Below are 22,292 nucleotides of genomic sequence, written 5' to 3' on the forward strand. Positions count from 1 at the left end.
GAAGAGGATAATCATAGCCAATGATAATTTTCAGATCTAGTAGAAAATGCTACTAAGTCTGTCCCCTTTGGGACTAGATGGCTCTGAAGAGCTAATTGAGGGTACATATATGGTCCATTATTCTTCAAGTCGTATTTACATGAAGCCTTGTGAGTTGTATGACTCCCATCTCCTAGATGTAAGGATGTTTCTGGTGGTCCTCAAACATGAGTTCAGCTGGGAATAAATTTCTTCATTTTAGACAGTTCTGGAATTAAAGATACTTAAGTTACCTAGCATTCCAATGCAGTGAATGGACCTTGATTGGATCTTTCTCTGAACCTGTCTGAAAAAGACATGCTGGGAACACTGGAGAAACTAGAATGAGTATAAATTATGCTTGCATTGTTAATTTTGTTAGATTTGTATTCATGCTATTGTGATAATATAGGAAAATGTCTCTCTCCAAAGAAATGCATTCAAAACTATTTAAGAGGAAAATGTTGTAATTCTCCTTATAATATTTCAAATAAAAATAAGTAAGTGATGGAAATATAGCAAAATGTTAGTTATGGTTAGAGCTAAGAGGTATCTAAAAGGTCATCCTTCTTTATGGAAGAGAAGTTTGTAATAACAGGTGAAAACATAATTTCAGAAAATAAAAAGTTCTCCCCAACTTTAAATTATTGATCTAAATAATCTGATATTCAGTCTTGTAAGTCATTATTATTTTAATTATTAATAAATAAGCATAAGAATAAGGGGAAAGTACTTTTTATTCTATGTTCTTGGCTTCCACTAGGATAGCCAGGGACTCTGTCACCTGTCACATTTGTTTGTGTCCCTTCCGAAGTTTAATACCCAAATCATCATTTTTTTTGCAAGAATTTATAATCACTATCAGATTTATCATAGGTGGAAATGAGTAAAACAGAGAAAACATCCTAAACCTGGTTTACCAATATTTACCTTGGGATCAAAGGACACTGGCAAAGAGATTGTGACTGAACTCATAGGACCCATTCCTTTTATCAGAAAAAAAAAAAAAAAAGATATCTATATGGCTCCATCCAATCTCATTTCTGTTCTGTTCAGGTCAGCCCCTGACAGTTTGAATTCAACATCAAGGGCTACAATCTTTGATGGCAGAAGGCAGGGCGATGTGATTATGACAATAGTAATATCAAGGTCCATAACTCGGAAGTCACTGCCTTGGAGCACGACTCATCTCTCTTTCTCCTACGAAACTTAGATGACTCGTGTTTGTCAGGACTCTGGCCCCGTGTGCCCAGCAGGTAACATACAACTGTGCTTAATCCTTACAGAAATCCAAGAATTATGTACTGATACCTCCATTTTGCAAACAACAGCCCAATGGCAATTAGCCCAAGGTCACACTAATAAGTGTCTGAGCCAGGCCTGACACCCAGATCTGACTTCCCAGCTGATGCCATTTACAACCAGGGTATATATCATATCTCCTCTGTCTTTTCCTGGAGTTCACTTGGCCAATTCTTTGCTTTTCTGACTTCTCATGCTTTCAGTTTGGACTCAAATGTCACCTCTCTCTGACCATACCAGTTTCTCTTCCAGTTATCATCTAATTATTATTGTCTGTGATTATCTCATTAATTATTTACTTTATGCCCTTCCCCACTTGAATATAAGTGCCATTAGAGTAGGCCCTTTATCTGTCCTGGTCACTGTGGTGTTCCCAATGCCTAGAACAGCACACAGCCCTTGGAAACATGGAGTAATATGTTGAATATTCAATGAATGAATTCTATTGGTTTTGTCTAGAACAGGCTCATACAGGTGCTGGCTGATGCCTGGGTCTCAGTCACTTGTGGATTGTTGAATGAAATCAAACTATAGCTCTACACACTGAGAGAAAAGAGCACCCCAGAGCCCTGCACCAAAAATCTAAGTTCTGTTTCAGAGGACTTGAGCTTTTTGACTATGACCTACGTAAAATCAGAGCTTAACTGTTATGGTTAATTTGCAATGTTTGCATGCACCCCAAGTGCCCAGGCTTTTTCTACTGTGCTCCAAGAAGGTCCCGAATATGGGGAGAGTATTTTAGGGTCTTCTATGAGGAAAGAGAAATAGATATGGAGCATAAATGGAAAGAATTCTAGGCCCCATCTTCCCTTCAACCAGGAAAGTTTCACCTCCATGTGGCTTATTGTGGTGAGTTGAAAACTGTCCCCCTCAAATTCCTGTCTGCCTGGAACGTCAGAATGTATCTTATTTGAAAATAGAATGTTTGTAGACTTTATTAGTTAAGAAAAATCTCATACAGATTTGGCTGGGCCCTAAACCCAATGACCAATATCCTTATAAGAAGAGAGGACACAAAGAAAGGCATTAGAGTAGAAGACCATGTGAAGATGGAGGCAGAAATTGGGGTGATGTATCTATAAGACAATAAACACCAAGAATGGCTGGAAACAATGAGAATCTAGGAGATGCTCCCTCAGAGCCTCCAGAAGGAACCAATCCATCCAACCCCTGAATTCTAGACACCTGCCCTTCAGAACTAGGAGTAAATTAATTTCTGCTGTCCTAAACCACCCAGTTTGTGGTGATTCCTTATGGCAGCCCCAGGAAAGTAAAGCACTTACATAAAGAACTTCTGTGTGAGATGCTCCATTTATTGTTAAAGTGACTGGAAACCTCCTTAGAGTAGCCCTCCAGCCCCCTCTGCCCCATGCCCACCCTTGCCCTGTCCCAAGCACCTAGGGACCCTGGCTTTGCTGACATCCAAGCATCTCTCCAGTAGGGCTGGTCCTGCCATCTCTGCTGAGGTGTCTAGACCTTCTTGATGCATCCTCTCTGGATTCCCCCACAAAAGCCTCCCCGGGGCCCTCATGACGGCATATCCAGATACTCCTTCAGCCATCTTCAGAGCTGGTGGTGGGGTGTGGGTACCTCGCAGGCCAACTTTGGCCAGCAGCCGGAGGAGGGGCAGCAGGATGTCATAGTCTGGAGAAGCCGTCCGGGCAGTGTCCACCAGGGTCTGCAGAAGGGCTTCGCTGCCACCCTTGCTGATCATGTAGCGAATCCTCCGGTCTGTGCCTGAGGGGGAAGCAGAGTTACACTGAGTCTGTAATAACCACCAGAATTTCCTCAGAGCAAGAACCTCCTAGCTATAAATATAGCAAGGATCTGTTCACTGCACCCCAGAAACCAAAACTGTGTAGTGTTTGAAGCAATTTGTGTAAAGTTGTGCTAATAGGTAAGGATCCAAGGTTAGAGGTGGGAGGAGGGTATGAAATGGAGAAGTCATGGAATATTTAAAAACTTACAGGAGCTGAAATAAACTAAGTCTAGAATCTACTGGACTGAGAACCTGCTGAGTCGCACTGTATGTGTGGACTTGTGTGTGCATGTTAAGAAATACGCCTATTAAAAAAAAAGGAGGGGTGTTCCCATTGTGGCTCAGCAGGTTGCAGACTTAACTAGTATCCATGAGGACACAGGTTCGATCCCTGGCCTCACTCAATGGGTTAAGGATCAGGAGGTGCCGTGAGCTGTGGTGTAGGTCACAGACACATCTCAGATCTGGCGTTGCTGTGGCTATAGCATAGGCCAGCAGCTGTAGCTCCAATTTAACCCCTAGCCTGGGAGTTTCCATATGCTGCAGGCATGGCTCTGAAAAAAAAAAAGAAAGAAAGAAAGAAAGAAATATGCATATAGGCTTTTGTATAATCATATAATAGAAGACAGACTATCAGTATCCCTCCACTACAGGTTTGAATCATCTATAAAAAGGATTGGGTTGGTAGTTTATCTGGAATAATTTCATGGATGGTATTAATGATTATTTGGTGCTGGCCTTCAGTAACTGATGGGAGGAAAAGATGGAAACAACTAGAGTAATCCCTTGAGAAACAAACTTCTAATCATGTATGTAGGGAGTTTTAAATAGGTTCTGGGGCTAGTATAAAGTATATTGGTCTTTCTACCTAAGACTAGTTTTGAGTGGGAACCTCCCCCATTTGGGCCATGAAAAGCTCAAAAGCAACAATTACAACTTGGAAGGGGACCCATCTGATTCTCTACGCACTGGACCTGGGGCACCCAACCAAGGTGGCCAGCAGGATGGGAGATCATCCCCAAAGAAGATCTTCTGATTTTTCCTCCTCTTCTAAAGGAGCGATAATCAATACATTTAGCAGAAGAACTCTAAGGTTTCATGCTCAGAGTTCCATACACCACTGGCCAAACTGAAGGCAGAACTAGCCCAGAAGACAAGTGGGCTTCACCTACAGAAGGTACCTCACTTGGAGGAGAGGAAGTCAGGCTGCCATTGGAGGGCAGGGCACCAACAGGAAAATCTGAGCACCAGTTGACCCTTCTTTCCAAAAGTATGACCTGAGATTATGTGGCTTTGGAGAAACATTAGGTTTGATATTGTCCATCTTGTGCTAATGTCTTTTAATGCAATGTGGCTCACAACATAGAAATGAAAACTGAGTGAATGTTGGAATGGCCAAGAAACTGTTTTCTAAGACCCTCATGTGGAAATGAGCTAATAGAGGCACTGCCCAGTTAACTCAGTTGATGCCTAATACAGTCAACTCTCATCTTATCTCTGAAAATGCAATGGCTGACCACACTGGAAGCCCAGCCCTGGCCTCATTCCTGTCTCCACCTGACAGATATAAAGGAAAGGCCAATACCTTGTTCTTGACATGGGCCACAGTGAGGGATGCAGGGGAGGAGAGAGAATCATTGAGGGCTGGGAGTCCTTGGCCTCAGAGTGAAGCTGTCAGAGGATAACCACCCAGAGTCTAATGCCTTCCTGAGTTTGGATCACTGCAGGGTGGGCAACAAGACTGAGGAGCCCAAAGCACAACCACCCTGAGGATACTCTGTCTCTCACAGAAAACCTGAGCTGGAGCAAATCCCCAGGCCACACAGGCTCCTGGGAGACATCAGAGCTGCATGTTCCCATGCCCTGAGGGCTGAGGGTGTGGCCTACTCACCAACGGAAAGCAGATCTCCAAGGACCTGGAGGATGGTCAGGATTGACTCCTTGTCAGAGGAACTCTGCAATGAAAACACAGGCCACCATCTTTAGAAAGAATGCAAAAGAAGGGAGGTGGCAGGGCCAGGGGTCCATGTGGAAATGGTAAGGCTGTGTTTCCTTCCACTAAGAAAGACTTTCTTCCATAAAAAGTGGTCGAGGAGTTCCCTGGTAGCCATTGTCACTGCTGTGGCTTGGGCAATTTCTGTGGTGCAGGTTCAAGTCTCTGGCCTGGAAACTTCCACATACCACAGGAGCAAACAAAGTGGTTGAAGGGTTGCTCCTTAAATAATGACAGTGAGGGGACTCACTGAGTTAAGGGTCTCTGGGGTTCTGCCTCCATATTTAGTCTTCAGGACTCCTCTTTGGGGAGCCATGTCACAGTAACATAAGCAAGGTGAGAAGAAGAATAAACATTGGTCGTTTTTGCAGAAACAGAAAATGAAAAGGGACTTTTTGGGCCAAGGTAGCACAGTTCTGACCTATTTCAGTAGGCTTGGATTACTGTTGAATGCAAAGCAGAGAGCAGGGACACAAGTCCGCTCAAAGGCTCTGATGTAAAAACTTCCCTCACTGACAAGGATGAATTTTCATTTTCTCAAGAGAAACCTAGGGTATCACCAAATCTCATTATGTAGATGCTCCATGGGATCCTGGTAAATCCTGACTCTCCACCCTTTGTTATGTAGAAGAGAACACTGAGATTTAGCAGAAGAGAGGACTTCAATTCCCCTGTGGTGACCCCACAGTGAGGCCAGAAGTGCAGCCCAGGCTGTTCCCAAAAGTTAGCCAGTGGTCTTTGCACTGTGATGTGTTGTTTATTTTTAGATCTCAATACATTATTTATCTACTAGTTGCAAGGTTGCATCTGTAAACACCATCTCCCCAAATCCCCCACTTCCATTATTCTACTGGAACCATTGTTCTACTCTCTATTTTTGCAAGTTCAGCTTTTTCAGATTTCATATATGTGATAACATACAGTATTCATCTTTCTCTCTTTGACTTATCTCACTTCCCATAATGACTTCAAGGTCCATCTGTCTTGTTAAAGTTGGCAGCATTCTTTTTCTCATGGCTGAATAATATTCCATTGTGTGTATATACATCTTCTTTATCCATTCATCTATTGATGGACAATTAGGTTGCTTCCATACCTTAGCTATTATGAAAAATGCTGCAGTGAATGAGCATGAAGATACCATCTTGAGATAATGGTTTCAGTTCCTTTGGATATAACCAAGAGTCTTATTTTATACCACTCACAAAAATTCACTCAAAAGAGATCAAAGATTTAAATCTAAGACCTAAAACCATAAAATTCCTAAAAGAAATCATAGGGGGAAAAAAATCCCTGATTAATCTTAGCAATGATTTCTTTGGTGAGACACCAAAACCACAGGCAACACAAACTAAAATAAACAAGTGAGACTACGTTAAACTCAAGAGCTTTTGCACAGCAAGGGAAATAACAACAAATTGAAAAGGTGACAGAATGAGAGGAAATATTCAAAAACCAAGTATCTGATAAGGGATTAATACCCAAACTATATTAAAAACTCCATACAATGCAAGAACAACAAAAAGAAACAAATAACCCAGTTAAAAATAGGGAACAGACCTGAAGAGACATTTTCCAGAGAAGATGTACAGATAGTCAATAGATAAATGAAAAGATGCTCAACATCACTAATCATCAGGGAAATGCAAATCTAAACTAGAGTGAGATAAGGACCCCATACCTGCTACATGGCTCTTATCAAAAAAATAAGAGATAGTAAATGTTAGCAAGGACGTGGAGAAAGTGGAATCCTAATATGCTATTTTTAGGTATATTATTTAAGGCAGAGCTTGAATCTTCCAATAAATAAGCCTCATGTTCATCATCTGCTTCAAAGACCTCAGTAACTCCCCATGACATAGAAGATAAAGGCACAGCTCACTAATAGGAATTCTCAAGCTCCTCATGATCTTTTCTGCTTCTCTCTCCAGCTCATTATTCATCGCAACACCTCTGACCAAATACATGCTTCAGCAACGTGGAACTGCTTATAATTTCCTGCTCAAACCATGTCATTTCTTGCCTCCATATTTTGATCATTCTATTCCCTCTTCCTGAAGCCTGGTCAATGATAACTCCTCCTTCAAGGGCACTATCATTCCTGAAAGATTCCTTTCCCACTCATGAGCTGGGTTGGGGGTCTCTTCTGTCTCCATATCACTCTGTGCTCAGCTCTGACAGCAAGTGTATGCACCACATGGTGTTGGCATCAGGGTGTGTAATCTTGCTTCCCATGCCACCCCCCATTCAATATTACTCCTTAAAGAAGGGACCAGGTTTTGACTCAATTGTATTCCCAGCACCTGGAACAGAGGCTGTTCCAGAGCATGGGTGCAATAAATATTTTTCAGAATCAAACCAAATGCAACCATAAAAAATTCAAGGGAACCATGAAGTCCAACATCACACCCAAGGCAAAGCCAGGCTTGGCTTTCTTCAATTCCAGGAGGTCACACTTTAAAAGCCAGGGCCAAGCCTAAGGTGAGTCAAGGGAGGCACTACCTTGGGCAAAAACTTTTAAATTTAAAATGCAGTAAATAATATAACATTTTAATGTTATATTTTTTCACATTAAACAATGCCCCCCCCAAAAAAAAATCCATGATGAACAAAATGCCAAAATTTAACACTTTAACTCCTGTTCCAGATGAGATGAGACATCTGGGGATTGACAGTTATTTGATGTCTATATTTAAGTAGGAAGAGGCAGGAAGGAAACCCAGGAACTTGGGTGTGCCCTCAGATCTTCTCCACTAAAAGCTTTGTCACATGTTTGTCTGATGCCTCCCATCAGCTCCACTGCACATTAAAAGAAGGCACCATTCTTCAATTCCCCAGGGCTGAGCCAGCCTCCAGAAAAGGTGACCCATGCACTATGTCAGTTCTACCTGCCCCTCCTTAGCCTCCCCAAATCTGGGTATCAGAGCCAAGGAGCAGCACAACAACGGGTCTACCATTTCAAGACTTTTGTTAGCCTCAGTTTCTGGTATCATTTCCACTGTAGGGGAGGATTCCCCACACCAGCAAACAATGCTCTGGACAACGGCTGGGTGCTCTACAACACAACTCAGTTCTTTTTTTTTTTCTTTAAACTATACTAAATTTTTTTTTTTGGCAAACTAGCTTTTTTATTTTTTTTTTAATTTTTAATTTTTTTTTGTTTTCCCACTGTACAGCAAGGGGGTCAGTTTATCCTTACATGTATACATTACATTTACATTTTCCCCCCCACCCTTTGTTCTGTTGCAACATGAGTATCTAGACAAAGTTCTCAATGCTATTCACCAGGATCTCATTGTATATCTATTCTAAGTTGTGTCTGATAAGCCCAAGCTCCCGATCCCTCCCACTCCCTCCCCCTCCCATCAGGCAGCCACAAGTCTTTTCTCCAAGTCCATGATTTTATTTTCTAAGGAGATGATCATTTGTGCTGGATATTAGATTCCAGTTATGTGATATCATATGGTATTTGTCTTTGTCTTTCTGGCTCATTTCACTCAGTGTGAGATTCTCTAGCTCCATCCATGTTGCTGCAAATGGCATGATGTCGTTCTTTTTATGGCTGAGGAGTATTCCATTGTGTATATATACCACTTCTTCCGAATCCAGTCATCTGTCGATGGACATTTGGGTTGTTTCCATGTCTTGGCTATTGTGAATAGTGCTGCAATGAGCATGCGGGTGCACGTGTCTCTTTTAAGTAGAGTTTTGTCCGGATAGATGCCCAAGAGTGGGATTGCGGGGTCATATGGAAGTTCTATGGATAGATTTCTAAGGTATCTCCAAACTGTTCTCCATAGTGGCTGTACCAGTTTACATTCCCACCAATAGTGGAGGAGGGTTCCCTTTTCTCCACAGCCCCTCCAGCACTTGTTCTTTGTGGATTTATTAATGATGGCCATTCTGACTGGTGTGAGGTGATATCTCATGGTAGTCTTGATTTGCATTTCTCTTATAATCAGTGATGTTGAGCATTTTTTCATGTGTTTGTTGGCCATCTGTATATCTTCTTTGGAGAAATGTCTATTCAGGTCTTTTGACCATTTTTCCATTGATTGATTGGCTTTTTTTGCTCTTGGGTTGTATAAGTTGCTTATATATTCTAGAGATTAAGCCCTTGTTGGTTGCATCATTTGAAACTGTTTTCTCCCATTCTGAAAGTTGTCTTTTGGGTTTCTTTTTGGTTTCCTTTGCTGTGCAAAAGCTTTTCAGTTTGATGAGGTCCCATGGGTTTATTTTTGCTCTAATTTCTATTGCTTTGGGAGACTGACCTGAGAAAATATTCATGATGTTGATGTCAGAGAGTGTTTTGCCTATGTTTTCTTCTAGGAGTTTGATGGTATCCTGTCGTATATTTAAGTCTTTCCGCCATTTGGAGTTTATTTTGGTGCATGGTGTGAGGGTGTGTTCTAGTTTCTTTGCTTTGCATGCAGCTGTCCAGGTTTCCCAGCAATGCTTGCTGAATAGACTTTCTTTTTCCCATTTTATGCTCTTGCCTCCCTTGTCAAAGATAGGTGTGAGGGTTTATTTCTGGGTTCTCTATTCTGCTCCATTGTTATGTCTGCCTGTTTTGATACCAGTACTGCACTGTTTTGATGACTGTGGCTTTGTAGTATTCCCTGAAGTCTGGGAGAGTTATGCCTCCTGCTTGGTTTTTGTTTCTCAGGATTGCTTTGGCGATTCTGGGTCTTTTGTGGTTCCATAGAAATGTTTGGATTGTTTGTTCTAGTTCTGTGAAAAATGTCATGGGTAATTTGATAGGGATTGCATTGAATCTGTAGATTGCTTTGGGTAGGATGGCCATTTTTACAATATTGATTTTCCCAATCCAGGAACATGGAATAGCTTTCCATTTCTTTACATCTTCTTTGATTTCTTTGATGAGAGTTTTATAGTTCTCGGCATATAGGTCCTTTACCTCCTTGGTCAGGTGTATTCCGAGGTATTTGATTTTGTGAGGTGCAATTTTAAAAGGTATCATATTTTTGTATTCTTTTTCTAATATTTCATTGCTGGTATACAGAAATGCAGCTGACTTCTGAATGTTAATCTTATATCCTGCTACTTTGCTGAATGTATGAATCAGTTCAAGTAGTTTTGGGGTTGAGTCCTTAGGGTTTTCTATGTATAGTATCATGTCATCTGCATACAGTGACAGTTTGATCTCTTCTCTTCCTATATGGATGCCTTTGATTTCTTTGGTTTGTCTAATTGCTGTGGCTAGGACTTCCAAAACGATATTGAAGAGCAGTGGTGAGAGTGGGCATCCCTGTCTTGTTCCAGATTTGCGTGAGAAGGCTTTCAGTTTTTCCCCATTGAGGATTATATTTGCTGTGGGTTTCTCATAAATGGCTTTGATTATATTCAGGAATGTTCCCTCTATACCCACTTTGGCGAGGGTCTTGATCATGAATGGATGTTGGACTTTGTCAAATGCTTTTTCTGCGTCTATTGAGATGATCATATGATTTTTGACTTTTTTTTTGTTAATGTGGTGTATGATGCTGATTGATTTGCATATGTTGAACCATCCTTGTGAACCTGGGATGAACCCTACCTGGTCATGGTATATAATTTTTTTGATATGTTGTTGGATTCGGTTGGCTAAGATTTTGTTGAGAATTTTTGCATCTATATTCATCAATGATATTGGGCAATAGTTTTCTTTTTTGGTGATATCTCTGTCTGGTTTTGGAATGAGGGTGGTGGTGGCATCATAGAATGTCCTTGGGAGTATTCCTTCTTCTTCAACCTTTTGAAAGAGTTTAAGGAGGATGGGCACCAATTCCTCTTTATATGTTTGGTAGAATTCGCCTGTGAAGCCATCTGGTCCTGGACTTTTATTTGTAGGGAGTGATTTTATGACCTCTTCAATTTCATTTCTAGTGATGGGTTTGTTCAGTTGGTCTGTTTCTTTTTGATTCAGTTTATGGCAGGCTGTAAGATTCTAGAAAACTGTCCGTTTCTTCCAGATTGTCAAACTTGTTGCCGTAGAGTTGTTCATAGTATTCTCTTATGGTTTTTTGTATTTCTGCAGTGTCTGTTGTGATTTCTCCTTTTTCATTTTTAATTTTGGTTATTTGGGTTCTTTCTCTCCTCTTTTGAGTGAGTCTGGCCAGGGGTTTGTCCATTTTGTTTACCTTTTCAAAGAACCAGCTCTTGGTTGTATTAATTTTCTCTATTGTTTTTTGAGTCTCTATTTTATTGATTTCTTCTTTGATCTTTATAATTTCCTTCTTTCTGCTGACTTTAGGACTTTTTTGTTCTTCTTTTTCTACTTCATTTAGGTGGAGGGTGGTTAAGTTGTCAATTTGGGATCTTTCTTCTTTTTTGAGAAAGGCCTGTATTGCTATAAATTTCCCTCTGAGCACTGCTTTTGCAGCATCCCATAGATTTTGAGCGGTTGTGTCTTCATTATCATTTGTTTCAAGGTAGTTTTTATTTCCTTCTTGATTTCCTCATTGACCCATTGGTTTTTTAGTATCATGTTGTTTAGTCTCCATGCAGTAGGTTTTTTCTCTTTCCTTTTCCCATGGTTGGTTTCTAATTTCATGGCATTGTGGTCAGAGAAGATACTTGAGGTAATTTCTATGCTCCTAAATTTATTGAGATTCGCTTTGTGTCCCAATATGTGGTCGATTCTTGAGAATGTTCCATGAGCATTTGAGAAGCATGTGTATTCCACTTTTTTTGATGTAGTGTCCTGAAGATATCAATGAAGTCTAACTTTTCTATTGTTTCCTTTAGGATCTCTGTTGCTTTATTGGTTTTCTGTCTAGAGGATCTGTCCGTTGATGTGAGGGGGGTATTAAGGTCTCCTACTATGACTGTATTCTCATCAATATCTCCCTTTATGTCTGTTAATATTTGTTGTATGTATCTGGGTGCTCCTATATTTGGGGCATATATGTTGACGATAGTAATATCCTCTCCTTGGATGGATCCCTTAATCATTAAGTAGTGTCCTTCTTTGTCTTTCTTTATGTCTTTTGTTTTAAAGTCTATTTTGTCTGATATGAGTGTTGTGACTCCTGCTTTTCTGTCATGTCTATTGGCGTGAAATATTTTTCCCCACCCTTTCACTTTCAATCTATATGTATCCTTTGTCCTAAGGTGAGTTTCTTGCAGGCAGCATATTGAAGGTTTTTGCCTTTTTATCCACTCAGCCACTCTGTGTCTTTTGATTGGGGCATTCAGTCCATTGACATTTAAGGTGATAATTGATAGATGATTATTTATTGCCATTTTGAATCTCATGTTCCAGTTGATTCTATGGTTCTCCATTCTTCCTTTTTTTTTTTTTTTTGGTTGGATGGTCTCCTGTTATTATCTGTTTGATTGTTTTGGTTTTTTTTTTTTTCATTTTTTGCAAATGCAATATTTGGTTTTGGCTTGTGGTTGCCCTGTTTTTTAAGTATGCTAACCCCTTCCCATAATTGTGTGTTTTAGCCTGATGGTCCTGTAAGTTCAAACACTTCATTACTATATTCAAATTAAGAAGAGAAACATACAAACTAACAAACAAAAAGGGTTATTTATTTCCTAACATCCCTTGCCCACATTTTATGGTTTTGATGACTTCGTTATTTTTACTTTTTAATTTTATTTTGTTTGAAGCATGTTCATGATTAAATCTGTATGCTGGCTTATTTGAGTGACTGCTCTCTGATTGTGGTTTCCTCAGTCCTAGTTCTTCCTCTTCTTCTTTTTTTTTCTTTTCTTTTTTCTTCCCTTTCCTTCCTTTGTTTTTGGTTTAGAGAAGCCCTTTCAATATTTCCTTTAACCTGGGTTTTGTGTTGCAGTATTCTTTAAGTTTTTGTTTGTTGGAAAAAATTTTTATTTCCCCTTCTATTTTAAATGATATTCTTGCTGGATAGAGTATTCTAGGTTGCAGATTTTTTCCTTTGAGCACTTTAAATATCTCTTGCCATTCCCTCCTGGCCTGTAGTGTTTGTGTAGAGAAATCAGCTGATAATCTTATGGGGGTTCACTTGTAGGTAACATTCTGCTTTTCTCTTGCTGCCTTTAGGATCCTCTCTTTATCATTAACTTTTGCCATTTTTATTATGATGTGTCTTGGTGTGGGTCTATTTGGGTTCAATTTATTTGGGGCCCTCTGTGCTTCTTGTATCTTGAACCCAGTATCCTTTAGATTTGGGAAGTTTCCAGCGATAATTTCTTCAAATATATTTTCCATCCCCTTATATTTTCTACTCCTTCTGGAATTCCTATTATGTGTAGAGTGGCCCGCTTTATATTATCCCATAGGTCTCTTATATTGCTTTCAATTTTTTTCATTTGGTTTTCTGTCTGCTGACCTGATTGGGTGATTTCCATTATTCGATCTTCCATATCACTGATTCGTTCTTCTGCATTATTCATTCTGGTTTTTACTGCCCTTAGTTCAGTTTGCATCTCTGCAAATGAATGTTCTAGTTTTTCTTGGCTCCTCCTTATATTTTCTAGCTCCTTTCTGAGGGAGTCTGCATTACTGTTCATATCTTCTCTTAATTCCTTCAGTATTTTCACTACTTCTCTTTTGAACTCCAGGTCTGTCAGACTGCAGAGATCTGTTTCATTGTTGACTGCTTTAGGTGAGTTCTCCTGTTGGTTTGACTGGGGGTGGTTTCTCTGCTTCTTCATCTTGCTTGTTGTTTTCTTTCTCCTGAGGGAGTTGTACTCTCCGTTATCGGGCAGTGTTTGCCTTGTCACTGCCGTGGAATATTTCCTGAGGGCTGGTGTTGTTGGTCAATCTTTTTTGAGGCAGTGTGGCTTTTCTGGAGTGTTGATGGGGCTAACAGTGTTTCTTTGAAGCAAAGGAGGACTTCCTGAGGGCAGACAGGACTGGGAGGTCCACACCACGATGGTAGTAGATTTCACTTGGTCATGCAGAGCTTGCTCTGGTGTTTTTAGGCTGTGGGGTTCTTGCAGGGGGTTGGTGGTGTTGGGCAGCTGTTCCTCAGGAGTGCAGCACCCCCTGGGGGCTGGAGCAGCTATCTGGGTCACTGAGAACCTAAGAGGCTCTTCCCTAGGGCAGCCCAACTCAGAAGGGTGACCTGAGAACGTAGGCAGATCTTTTCACAGCCCAGCCAGGCTTGTTGCAGCTTTTCTGGGCTGCAGGGGTCCTGCCTGGAGCTGGCAGTCCTATGCAGCTGGTCTGCTACAGCTCAGCACCCCCTGGGGGGCTTGGGTGGCTAGCAGGGCCGCTGAATACCCAAAAGGCTCCTCCCCAGGGTAGCCCGACTCAGAAATACCATCTGAGAATTAGGCTGATCTTTTCACGGCCTGGCTAGGCTTGTTCTAGCTTTTCTGGGCTGCAGGCCTTTTCTCTGGGGCTGGTGGTGTTTGGTGCTGCTCTGCAGAGGCACAGCTCCTCCAAAGGGCAAGCAGGCCTGTGCAGGGACAGCCCCTGGTGGTAGGCTTCAGGCAATTGTTGAGGCCAGCCCTCCTGGATGGCAGGCAGCCCCAGTTTCAGTGAGAGTGTAGGGGGTGGCGGGGGTGGGGGGTGGGGATGCACTGGGAAGCACAGCTTTCAGCTAGCTAGCGGGCCTGTAAGCTTGCTGTGGCGTGGGGGGTATTCTATGGGGACCCACCCCTTCTTCTCTCCCCTCCCCAGCACGGTTGCAGACCAGGCTCTTCTCCCAGGTTCCCTCTGATGCGGCTTTCCACTTCCCTGCCCCTAGAGTATTGCTCCCTTCCTCTGCAACTGCTTTGTTTTCTAGTCTCCCAGGCAGTCTCTGCCCCGTCAAACTTGACAGACTGGTTTCTAGACCTCCCAAGCAGTCTCTGCTCCGCCCCGCCCCCCCCCCAGCCCTTTCTCGGGGACTACCCTTCGGAGCAGAGGACTCGGTGCCCAGCCCCCACCCAGGCGTCTCAATTTTTGGTGACTGTGCCCATAGTTCAGATGGTCCGTTCGGTTCTTGATCAGCTTTTCAGCACTCCAACTTACTGCTACACTCTTCTCTGCATCTGGAGATTCCTCCAGTTCACTTGATCTTTCCCCTGACTAGGTGACTTTCCAGGGTGCGGGATCCCTTTCTCCTCCTCAGTTCCCCTTTCGGGAGCGCCCGTCCCCCTGGATTCACCTTCTCTCTCCTCTTTTCTCCCATTCTGCCCCGTAATGTCATGAACTTCTTGCCTTTATGGAGTTTAGTTTCTTCTGCCAGCGATTGGTTGCTGTTCTGTGCAAGTTATTTGTTTTGTAGATGTACTTTTTTTGTTGTATTTGTGGGAGAGGGTGAGCGTGTCCCCCTACTCTTCCGCCATCTTGTCCGCAACCGCAACTCAGTTCTGACATGCTCCGTTCAGAGATTACATCGGATCCCACGGGTTCGGGACTCAGCCCTGCAAGACTGCCCTCCCTCACTTCTGACCCAAGTGACAGGCCCAAGTTGTTAGCTGTACTTCTGACCGGCTAACTCAGTATAAATCTGATGTTCCCAAGATCCCCTCTAACTCAGGGCACCAATCACAAGTCCAGATTGTTACCTGACTGGCTATAAATGAAAGGCTCCCATGACCTCCTCTTTGGGTTTGATTCATTTGTAAAAACAACTCACAGAACTCAGAGAATCATTTTGCTTTCTAGATTGCTCATTTATTGGAAAAAGATACAACTCAGAAACAGCCAGGTGGAGGAGCTGCCCAGGGTAAGGTGTGGGAATGTCCACAGAACCTGCCTACCCTCTCCAGAAACAGTCCCCCCAGCACCCCACCCACCCAGAATCTCTCTAGGCCCATCTTTCCAGGGCTCATGGAGGTTTCCTTACATAGTCTATAGATTCAACTTCTGAGTTTTCTCCTTTCCCCAGAGGTGGGGGATTGGGTGCCTGCTGGGGAGCCAGACAACACACTGAAAGTCTCAACCCTAATCTCCTGGTTGGGTCTCTTGGCAACTAGTCCTCATCATCAGGCACAGTCCAAAAGTCACCTCATGAACATAACAAAAGACAACTCTATTGCTCTTTTCTCTTAGAACCTTTAAAGTGTCTTGGTAGTTCTGTGCCAGAAACGAGAGGAAGACCAAATATATATTCCTTACTATAAATGACAATATCACAGCAGGGCTCCAGCCTTTTGAAAGTGGACCCAGGAGTTCCCATTGTGGCTCAGCAGGTTAAAAACCTGACTAGTGTCCATGTGGATGCAGGTTTGATCCCTTGCCTTGCTCAGTGGGTTGGGGATCCAGTGTTGCCGTGAGCTGTGGTGTAAGTCGCAAATATGGCTTGGTCCCACGTTGCTGTGGCTGGCCACTATAGCTCCCATCAACCTCTAATCTGGGAACTTCCACGTGCCTCGGGTGCAGCCCTAAAAAGCAAAAAGAAAGAAAATGGACCCAAGGATGGCTCACAGTAGACAACACAGTTCCTGTAACAGTGTCACCGGTCAGCACAGAGGTTTCTGGATCCACTTGCAGGACCCCCCAAGCTAAAAGCAAGGCTGTGCAAAATTGTGTAACTTGTAAAATGGAGGATTCATTAGTTATCTGTGAATAATGAGCAAAGAAAAGGAAAATAAGAGAGGAAACAGAGACGAGAAAAAGAGGAAAGAAAAAAGGGGGAGAGAAAACCTCATAAAGTAGAAACTGATTGAAGAGGTATAAAAGATGCAGATTTAATTTCCTTTTATTCAATTATTCATGCATTCACCCCGCAAACATTCACTGGAAATCATTTGTGTTCCAGTCACCAGGCTGGGACACAAATTGCTGGAAACGCAATCTTCCTTCATGGCACTCCAGGCCTGGCGGAGGTGAACAACTGGCAGACAATTAGGACCGGAATGCTTAAGGGCTGAGACAGAGATAAGCATAAATGCTGGAAGAATCCAGGGAAGGAGCATTTAACCCAGCCAGGTCCATGGGTGATAAATCTAAGAACCCAGGCAGAAGGGGCCAGGGGAAGGTCCCAGTTGCATTGCAGCCCCACTGCATGCTCAGAGGGAAGCATGACAGAGCATGTGACACTGGGGGTGGGGGGAAAAACTGCTTCTAGGATGAAGCAGATGGTGAAAAGGACTGTGAATGTCTGTGGGCAAGAACTAGGTCTTACTCGTTGCAGCACTCCCACCTCCTAAGTTGTGATAGATATTCAGTATATTATATTGAATTAATTTCTCAAGCTAGAGAATTGCCTGCTTTGGGTACAATGCCTACTCAGGTTTTCTGAGAACGAGTGTTATTTTTGGAGGCTTCTGTACCTGGCAGTAGGGTTCTAGATCTGGGCATACAGAATGTACTGCATCACCACCCCTCAATTGGTTTGACCCATGGCCAACACAGTTGGCTGCACACACAGGAGCTGCTCCTCTCTGCTTGCTTCTAAGAAACCCCATTTGTGTCAAGTATGAGACAGCAGTGTGCTGACAGAGCAAGCACTTGCCACTCTCCCCTGCCCATGGAACGGGCCTCTGTTCATCACCTCCAAGTCTTTCTCCCTTTCCTATGAGTGGTTTAGGGCTGAGTCTGAGACCAGACCTGGATAAGGAAACCTGAGTAGAAGTCTGCTAAGAGATGCCAGAAAAGATTTTTATCTGGTATTAAAAAGAAAACATTAAAAACAAAAACAAAGTCAAAAAAACCCAAAAAACAAAAAAAAAAACCTCTCTCTTTCCTATTTTGGACATTGTGGTATGAAGGCATGACCCTGGGTCATTGGTGACATTGTTAAGCCACCAAGCCAACTGTGTGGAACCACCTACCCATAGACTCTCAGGTACATGACATAGTAAGTATCCTTAATAAGGCTACTTTCAGTTGGGTAGTTTGTCATGAAGATGGAGAAAAGAAAATGTTACACCTCTAACTGCACCTCTTCCCAAGCATAAGTCTTTTTGTTTGTTTGTTTTTTGTTTTTTCAGGGCTGCACACTTGGCATATGGAAGTTCCCAGGCTAGGGGTCAAATCAGAGCTACAGCTGTCGGCCTACACCAGAGCCACAGCAATGTGGGATCCCAGGTGTGTCTGCGACCTACACCATAGCTCATGGCAACACAGGATCTCCAACCCGCTGAGTGAGGCCAGGGATACAACCCACATCTTCATGGGTACAAGTCAGATTCATTTTGCACTGAACCACAATGGGAACTCCTCAAGCATAAGTCTTAATAAACAGGAGAGAAAGTGATTTCACAAACTCTAGACCAAGCCCATCAAGAGATCCTGTTATTCTGGACACTAATGAAATGGATGGACCTAGACATTACCATATTAGGTGAGGTTAGTCAGACAGTGAAAGACAAACATCATATGATATCACTTATGTGTGGAATCTAAAAAAAGGGGGGGATACAAATAAGTTATTTGGAAAACAGAAACAGACTCACAGACTGAAAAAGTTATGGTTACTAAAGGGGACAAGTTTTGGGGGATGGGAGGGATTGACAGGGGGTTTAGGATTGGCATATGCACACTGAGGTCTATGGAATGACTGGCCAACAGGGACCTGCTGTGCAGCACAGAGAGCTCTACCCAATAGTCTATGATAATCTATGTGGGAAAAGAATCTGAAAGGGAATGGATGTATGTATATGTATAACTGAATCACTTTGGTGTACAGAAGAAATTATCACAACATTGTAAATCAACTATACTTCAATAAAACTTAACCAAAAAAAGAAAGAAAATTTTACACCTCTGCTTCCCCTCTTCCCAAGTATGAGTCTTAATTAACAAGAAAGAAAAGTGATTTCACAAACTATAGGGCCAGCTCACCAAGAGAATCCTGCCATTCCATCGACAGAGACAGTATTGCCATACAGATGTTGAGTTCATAACGTTCTCACACTGCCCTGAGACAGGATGCATCAGCACAGCATTGTTTTTCTTTAGGTAGGAATTATTGGTGTCAGTAGAGGGAGGAAAATGCGCCACAAAATCTCGATTGGCATTAATTTATGCACTGCTATATTTACCGATAAATATTTTACACTATTTAGAAGAATAACAAAAAGCCGTTATCTCACCCACAGTAATAATAAATGAGCAATTAAAGAAGGCAGGATGCCACGTGCCTTGATTTTCCTTTAATGATCTTTTTAAATGAATCATGAGTAATCCCCTGTTGTTTAAGACTTTTCCTATAAAAAGTAGATCTGCAGAGCTTTCAGGGAGAGCCAGGCAGCTGGAAGAACAAACAGTGTCTTTCCCAGTCTAGGGGGTTTTGAACTACTATTTTCTCAAACACTGTTTTGAATTCATTGTTCCTTTGCTTTGAAACATGTTGCCTTTGACCTTCCTCCTCCTGACTCCACATGAAGGTATGTAAATATGACCCTTCACATCACTCAGCCGCCTTTGGAGGCTTTTCTGCAGCCACTCCTCCCACTCCAGTCCCAAGCACTACTGACTACTACACTGCACCAGTCACCATGCTTTAAGCCCATTATGGGTTCCTGTGCCTTCAAAGTTCTGCTCACATTGCTTCAACTGCTGGAGTATTATTTCTCCTCCCTCTTTCTTAGCCCATGTAACCTTCTCATATTTCAATTCCAAGCTCAAGTTCCCTTTTTTAAAGCCTTCCCAGCCAACCTGCCTTCTCCAAATTGCCCCATGTCTGCACATATTGGTGCTGCACAACTCGAGGGGGTGCCATTCACAAGGACCACAGCATCATCAGTGCCCTCCAAAAGTGGTGTGACACAGTGGTCTAGGCTCTCCAAAACAAAATCATTTGCTCTAATCATCTGTTTTCCCATGACCCACTTTGTACATACCTTTATTAGAATTCTTACTAAACCCTGGTTATTTTCTTACCTCTCTGTTCTGTCTATTGCAGAGTAACAATCTCAATATCTAAGGGGTTAAAACAACAGTCTTTTTATTACATCTCTTGATCTTGTGCATAGGGAATTTGGGCAGTGCTTAGCTAGGATATTCTACTTTCCATGGTATCAACTAAGGTCATTGGGTGGCACTCAGCTGACAATTGGGATGGCTGACCTGGAGAGTCTATGATATCTGACAATTCAACAGGGATGGTGTCACCTTGATAGGGTGAAGGGCTAGGATCACCATGGACTGTTGATCTGAATGCCTTCAAGCAGCCTTTTTAGCATGACAGTCATAAGGTACTTGAACTTCATACATGGCAGACCTAGCATTCCAAGGATGAAGTTGCGAGGGCTATTTTGACTTGACTTCAAAAGACCAACCATCACCTCTGCTGCATTTTTTCTGTCAGTCAGTTTCCTAATGACAGCCCAGATTCAAGTGGAGAGAAACTGTCTCTATCTCTCAATTAGATAAATAGAAAAGAATTTTCAGCCATTTTTAATCTTCCATATTCCTTTTAGACTGTGAGCTCTTCTAGAGCAAGTGTCTGTCTTGTTCCCCTTGGTACTTCCAGACACTAGCCCAGGATCCTGCACAGAGTAGGCATTTGGTAAACTGTGGACTGGGATGGGATAGGATGGGATGGGGTGGAAGGAAACTTAATACACAATCTGCTGGAGGCTTGCTACCATATCCTCTTTGATGACAGGATTTACCTCAAAGTATATTCCAGTGAGACCATTGTTACAGAAGTTTCTGAGGTACACAGCTCAATTTTTCTACCAATCCAGCAACTGATCAGGCATTTTTAGGATGCCTATCATGTGTCAAGCACTGTGTTAATGAATAGAAAACATCAGTATCAACCCAGACTCAAAGTGGAGGAAAAAGAAGCATCCTTTGCCACTCTCGGTTTTCTCAAATGTAGGACCAATTTTACTCAACAGGGAGAAAAAGTCCATCCCTGACCCACTTTGTGTAACAGCCCTGAAATCACAAAAATGGAGTGCTATACTCTGCTACTCTATTCCCACGGATGGAAAGGACAAGCACATGAAATTTTAATTCTTGGTCTCTAAAGGCTAAGACAGAATCTCTTCCAAAGTCAGGAGCCAAGAGCGCAGGACACAGCTCATAGCCCAAGAAAATCATATTGCCAAAAATAAATTTGTTCTTCCAGTCATGCAGTTTGAACACTCACTAGAAAGGGTCCATTGGCTAAAGAAAAGACATTATTAAATTTGGAGTTGGCAATGAATGACAAAAGGGAGTACTAATCACAAACTTCAATTACTAAAACTGGTTATAACAATCAAAATAGTGACCAGCAGCTCTCTGTCTTCACACAAGAGGAAACTGGCAGAAGCTGCATCATCAGAAATTTAGTTTAGGTGGAAGGAAAAAGTTCTCGTTAGGGTTAAAGTGGGTTCAAAAGAGAGAGGAGTTTTGAAAGAGTATAGACTGAAAATATCTGTGAATGAAACGAAATAAGATTTGTTTCAATATGATGGAGGTTGGGGTGGAACTAGTGAGGCATATAAATGAGAAGTCTGACGACATACTGAAGCTGGGTGATGTGGTTTTATAACACTACAAAACAAAATAAGCATTATAAATAAAAGGAAATAGTATGCAATGCTTTCCATCTTAGATGAACCTCGAGAAAGAACAATCCCACCAGGATCTTTCCTCAGAATCCTTGACCCCAGATTTTAATAAATGTCCCAGGCATATATTGGGTCTTACAAAATTAATTGCTAAGAATGCCAATGTTCTTCTTCCTGAGTAAAAGGGTATTCATGGCCTACCATGGGGTAAAGTTAGAATGTGATCCATTTTTTATTCATTTGGCAAATTATTGTTGAGCACTTACTATGTACCAGGCACTGGGTTACGTGCCAGGAGCACCACAAGCAGCATAAATATACACAGTCCCTGTCCTCATGACTCACTGGAGATGCAGATATTATCTACAGTCACTCAAAGGAGAATAATAATGCAATGGAAGATAAGTGCCCAGTTTATTACATCATGTGACCATAAAATAAGGCTATTTGACATGAGTCAGAGAAGGATTCCTTTAAGAAGTAACACTTGGAATTCCTGCTGTGGTGCAGGGAGTTAATGACCCGGCTTGTCTCTGTGGCAGCCTGGTTCAATCCCTGGCCTGGTGCACTGGGTTAAGGATATGGAGTTACTGCAGCTGTGGCTTAGGTCATAGCTGGATCGGATACAATTCCTGGCCCAGGAATTTCCATAGTCTGTGGGTGCAACTGAAAAAGACAAAAATAAAAAAAGAAGTAACACTTAAGCTGAGAGGTAAAGGATAAGCAAGCTTCAAGTAGGAGAATACCAGAGAGAAGAATGCCCAGGACAAACTGGGCAAAAGAGAATAGTAGCATACAGAATCCTATGGCTGGTAGAAACATGGCAAAGATGACAGATATAAA

General features: G+C 42.2%; 1 protein-coding gene across 1 annotated transcript in view; it reads right to left on the minus strand.

Annotated features, from left to right (window-relative positions):
* The window catches only part of AGBL1 (AGBL carboxypeptidase 1), a 794,103-nt gene that overhangs the window by 711,109 nt on the left and 60,702 nt on the right, over positions 1-22,292 (minus strand). The window contains exons 2-3 of the mRNA XM_047767507.1: positions 4,971-5,034; positions 2,911-3,057 (exon numbers count right to left, since the gene is read on the minus strand). Coding sequence (XP_047623463.1) covers positions 2,911-3,057; positions 4,971-5,034 — 211 coding nt within the window. The remainder of the gene's footprint in view (positions 1-2,910; positions 3,058-4,970; positions 5,035-22,292) is intronic.

This window comes from Phacochoerus africanus, chromosome 2, assembly GCF_016906955.1.
Source record: "Phacochoerus africanus isolate WHEZ1 chromosome 2, ROS_Pafr_v1, whole genome shotgun sequence".
In the NCBI taxonomy this organism is placed as follows: domain Eukaryota; kingdom Metazoa; phylum Chordata; class Mammalia; order Artiodactyla; family Suidae; genus Phacochoerus; species Phacochoerus africanus.